This window comes from Mandrillus leucophaeus, unplaced genomic scaffold (genome assembly GCF_000951045.1).
Source record: "Mandrillus leucophaeus isolate KB7577 unplaced genomic scaffold, Mleu.le_1.0 Scaffold502, whole genome shotgun sequence".
Classification (NCBI taxonomy): Eukaryota; Metazoa; Chordata; class Mammalia; order Primates; family Cercopithecidae; genus Mandrillus; species Mandrillus leucophaeus.
Genome location: NW_012105388.1, coordinates 1,216,807 through 1,221,917, shown reverse-complemented (window position 1 = coordinate 1,221,917; position 5,111 = coordinate 1,216,807). Strand labels below are relative to the sequence as shown.

General features: G+C 51.0%; 1 protein-coding gene across 2 annotated transcripts in view; it reads right to left on the bottom strand.

The window, feature by feature from the left end:
- OLFML2B (olfactomedin-like 2B) overlaps positions 1-3,344 on the bottom strand; it is a 42,173-nt gene extending 38,829 nt beyond the window's left edge. For both annotated transcript variants that reach the window (XM_011996103.1, XM_011996104.1), the window contains exon 1: positions 2,677-3,344. In XM_011996103.1, the coding sequence (XP_011851493.1) occupies positions 2,677-2,850 (174 nt within the window). In that variant the 5' untranslated portion in view covers positions 2,851-3,344. The remainder of the gene's footprint in view (positions 1-2,676) is intronic.
- Between the last annotated feature and the right edge of the window lie 1,767 nt (positions 3,345-5,111).

The following is a 5,111-nucleotide window of genomic DNA, read 5'->3' as shown; positions in this document are numbered from 1 at the left end:
TGAGACAGAGTCTCGCTCTGTTGTCCAGACTGGAGTGCAGTGGCGTGATCTCAGATCACTGCAACCTCCACCTCCCAGGTTCAAGTGATTCTCTTACTTCAGCCTGCCAAGTAGCTGGGATTACAGGCGCATACTACCATGCTCAGCTAATTTTGTATTTTCAGTTTCACCATGTTTGCCAGGCTGGTCTTGAACTCCTGACCTCAAGTGATCCACCTGCCCTGGCCTCCAAAAGTGCTGGGATTACAGGCATGAGACACCGCGCCCAGTCAGAATCCAGGTGTAAATGTAAAAAGGAAAAGAAGAAATTGGAGAGATTGAAAAGTTGGTATTCAAGTTTGAAGACTACTGGCATCTCTCATTCGTTTATTCAACATTTATGGAGTGCCTACTAAGGACTCTGAGGTGCTGTGAAGGATAAAGAGATGGGCCAGACGGAGAGCCTGCTCTCAAGAAGCCTGCAGTGCAGGAGGCATATAAATAGCAGTCACACAGAGAGTGATAAGTGCCCCTGAAGAGGCAGAGAGAAAGGGCAGTGGGAGCTAAGAGTGGCTCCAACTGGAAGCCAGGGAAGACTTCTTCGAGGAGTGGCGTTTAATCTGGGCCTTGAAGGATGGGTTAGATGTGGAGAAAGGGAATTGAGAGGAAAGAGACAGGTCCAGAAGTCAGTAAGGTTTACTCAGTCTAGGGGTTTATGCTTCTGAACCCAAACCCCAGGCCAAACCCAGGACAGCAAATTGGCAGCACTTGCTGCTTTTGCAATGCTAAACATTTCCTTCTGGGTACATGCCCCTGCCAGCCTCCCCAGGCAGGAAAACACGCGGCAGTAGGCTTTCTGGAGCCCCAACCCTGGGGACTTGCTGGGAAAAGGCTCTTATCTCCCAATCCTCTCCAAAAGGCCCTACATCTCCAAAGCCAGGGCGCCCTTCCTAGGCAAGCAGAAGGGTTCCCTTCATTTGACTAATGATTCCGGTAGGCAAGCATTGAGCTTGTTTGAGTGGAAATGTTCCTTGGGATGCTGTCTGGGGGGAAGAAGACTTGTAATGTTTTCCTTGCAAAGGTTGAGTTTCTTCTAATACTAATATTTGCTTTAGGGCTGTTGTCAAATACAGAATGGATCAGTGGAAGAAGGTGGTGTAGTTAAGGGTGACTTAAGCGGCTGTTCTTTACGGGTTGATAGTAAATTGTGGCTGTCTGCTCTTTGAAACTCTGCCTGGATTCCTACATAACCCTGCTCTGAGAACCCTGGGTGGATTCCTTCCTTTCAGGAGGCTCGGGTTTCAGGAAAGTTTTTGTTGATAGTGTTCCAGAGCCCCAATGTGAGAGATTTTTATGTCTTTTCAATTTAGAGGTCAGTGGGAGGTAATAGGTGGGCAGAGGGCATATATTAGCATCATTATTAAAGGAAGAGTGAAGAGGCTAGTGTTTGATAAATCCCAAATTGCAGCTGATTATTCTCTCTACAGGAAGGAGACAAGGCCCAGTCCTAGGGCTTGGTGGAAGTGAAGGTACAGGCAGCGCTGGAGGATCCTTTCTCAGACATCCCCCATTCTAAGGATTCTGGTGACACTCACCACACGTCATCATGCCGGCTCTGGAGAGCACAAAATAAACACTCCAGAGAGAACTACCCCTTACAGACATGAGATCTGGGTTGAAGACTGTCAGAAGCCCTGGCTCTACCTTTGTATCTCTCTTTTTTTTTTTTTTGAGACGGAGGAGTCTCATTCTATCACTCAGGCTGGAGTGCAGTGGCCCGATCTCCGCTCACTGCAACCTCTGCCTCCCGCCGGGTTCAAGCGATTCTCCTGCCTCATCTTCCCAAGTAGCTGGGACTACAGGTGCCCACCACCACGCCTGGCTAATTTTTAGTAGAGATGGGGTTTCATCACATTGGCCAGGCTGGTCTCGAACTCCTGACCTTGTGATCCGCCTGCCTCAGCCTCCCAAAGTGCTGGGATTACTGGCCTGAGCCACCCACTCCCAGCCTACCCATGTATCTCTTTATCTGTAGATGGGTATTAGGGTGTTTTAAAGACTGAGTCATAAAAAACAAGTTTAAGTACTTGGTAAACAGACACTTTACAAAGCCCACTGCTATCATGGGTTACTCGTGCCCCCACTGACCGTCTGCCCCAGCTGCGTGTATCTGCATTCCCACCCTCCCCTCCCGATACACCCCGTTATGTTCTCAATCTCTCTGTTTGAGGGTCACCTCACATTCACCACACGTTTCTGTTCTGACTTCACCCCATGCTCCCGCCTGGTGTCTCACCCTCTGCCATAAAATATCTCCCGATGGGATATGCCATCTGCCTCCTGGTCAACATACCCGCCTGTTTTCACATTCCAATTCTGACAAACAGCCACATAGACAAGAGATAACTTTTCACAACCCTGAAACCAAAAACAACTTTTTTTTCTTTCTTCTCAAGAAGTCGAGCGGCATCTTCCCTTCCTTCATCTCTCCTTTCTCCTGATTAAAGACCCTATGATTTTGAGAGGAGAACTTATATCCTTCCATTAAGAAAATATTCTGATACATGAAAATCAAATGCCCTTTCCATTGGTAATGGAAGGAAAAACAGCTGCCCTTAAACACTTCAGCAAGGACCAGCTTCTGGCTCTCACCACCATTCAGGGCAAGAAGAGCGGTCGTGGCACTCGGCATCCTACCTGAGATAAAACGTTCTCCTGGTTGTCCGCCTCGTTTTGCAGAGTCTCGTCCTCCGTAGGCGCCACTGTCTGTGCATCTGGGGGCTCGCTTGTCCCTGTGGGGACAATGCTGGACACCCAGGCCGGAATCACAATCAGAACGAAGTAGAGAACTAGCAGCCGAGGCTTGGCCATGAGGGGCGCGATAAGAGGGTCCTCAGCCCCTTCAGAGAATGGCTGGGGCGGGGGGTCTCGGCAAGGACTTCTGCGAGAGGGTGTCCTAGCTAGAGGCCGAAAGTGGCTGCTCAGAGCACCTTCTAAAGCTGGGTGCGACTGAGCGGAACGGGAGGGTGCGCCCCAGAGACTCTGGGCATCTCCTTCCCGACGCGAGCAGCCCTCGACTGTGCAGCCCCAGTGGAGAGTCGAACGCAGGGAAGAGGGGAGGCGGGCAAGGGCTAGCTGAGTGCGTCGCCCGCAGGAGGGCTCAGGTGGCTGGAAGGCGTTCGGACAGACGCCCGCGGTGCGCGCCGGGACGGTCGGCGGGGAGCCTCGGGGAGCACAGGGACCTGGCACCGGGCGGGCAGAGGCGGTGGCGGCGCGGGCTGCGAAGGCTGCTGGGCTAGGGAGCCGCGGAGAGCTCGCGCGGAAGGAGGGCGGAGCCTCTATTGTGCCGGGGCGGCGGAGATGCAGCCAGTGACCGCGCAGAGGAGGAGAACCGGGAAGCGCACAGGACTCGGGCGGAGGGGGACTCGGGCGGAGGGGGACTCGGGCGGAGGGGGACTCGGGCGGAGGGGGACTCGGGCGGAGGGGGATCCGGCGGACCCCGCCCCCGCTGGGGCTCAGCTGCCGCGCGCCGGCTGGGGGTGACGTCGGAAGGGCTTTCCTTTCCTTTCATCTGATCGCAAGTGAGTGGAGAGAAGTTATCCTGAGCGGCCTCCCTGAAGTCTGGGGGTTTGCCCATTCTCGCCTAGAAGAGCGACTTTCCATCGCAGGCACCCAGCCCTCGCTCCAATACCGAGTCAGTTGGGGATCTGCGGCATCCTCCTTTTGCACACCTGGGGCAAGGAAGAAGGCGCGTTTGTTCCCAGGCATTTCTTTTCCCTTACTTAACTCTGGGGGAGTTCTCGGGCAGCTTTGAACTTAGCGCCGTCGGTAGCTGCTTGCCTGCCACGGCTTTAGAACCTAGTAATACTTCCACCCAGAGGAGAATCGTTGAATTCCTTTCTGGAGTGTATCCTGAGTTGTGTAAACATTGAAAGTCAGGGGAATGACTGTACATCTCCGACACTCTCTGCGAGTCCCCATGGGGAGAGCTGCTGCCTGATAAATGATTACCAAAGGGAACAGCTCTTCCTGTCTTCCTGGTTAGGGACAAATCTCCTGGTCTCTGTTACCAGATTATCTCTAAGAGAGGGTCCACTTTCAATAGTGTGCAATTATGTTACTATGTCCCTCAATTACTGAGGACAACCTTTTATAAACCTACAATGAAGATTAGCAATATGTGAATTTAAGGAAGGGCACTGTGCCATCCTGGACAACTGTCACTTGGAATATCGAACAGAGCCAGGCCCCTTCAAAGGATATTACGCACCCTTGGGAAATTCAAGCACCTTACTTCTTATGCTGAGGAATAAGGGTTGTAACAAACTAAGGAAACTAGCGCATATAAGTAATAGTTGACGTACGTGTAATAATGACCCCTATTAATATATTTTAATCTTTAAAAAACTCAGCTTATGGACAAAAATTCAATGCTCTGGGTGTCTGGGTTTGTGGGGACATCATGCACACACTCTCCTCTGTGTAAGCTATCAAATCTTTTCTGAAGCTATATGGGGATAAACATTGATAAAATGCAGTGTATTTGATTGTTTGTTTGTTTGAGACAGAGTCTTGCTCTGCTGCCCAGGCTGGAGTGCAGTGGCGGGATGATCTTGGCTCACTGCAACCTCCACCTCCCGGGTTCAAGTGATTCTCATGCCTCAGCCTCCGGAGTACCTGGGATTACAGGTGCATGACACCATGCCCATTTAATTTTTTGTATTTTTAGTAGTCGAGGTTTCACCATGCTGGTCTCGAACTCCTGGCCTCAAGCCATCCATCCGCCTTGCCCTCCCAAAGTGTTGGGATTACAGGGGTGAGCCACTGTGCCCCACCGATAAAAAGTAGTTTAAAAATTCAATTAAGGGGCAGAGTGTGGTGGCTCACCCCTGTAATCTCTACTAAAAACACAAAAATTAGCCTAGCCTGGTGGCATGCACCTGTAATCCCAGCTACTCTAGAGGCTGAGGCAGAAGAATCGCTTGAACCCTGGAAGCAGAGGTTACAATGAGCCGAGATCCGCTACTGCACTATAGCCTGGGCTACAGAGCAATACTTGGTCTCAAAAAAAAAAAAAAAAAAAAAAAAAAATCAATTAAAGTAAACATTGAATGTTGGCCAAGTGAAAGACA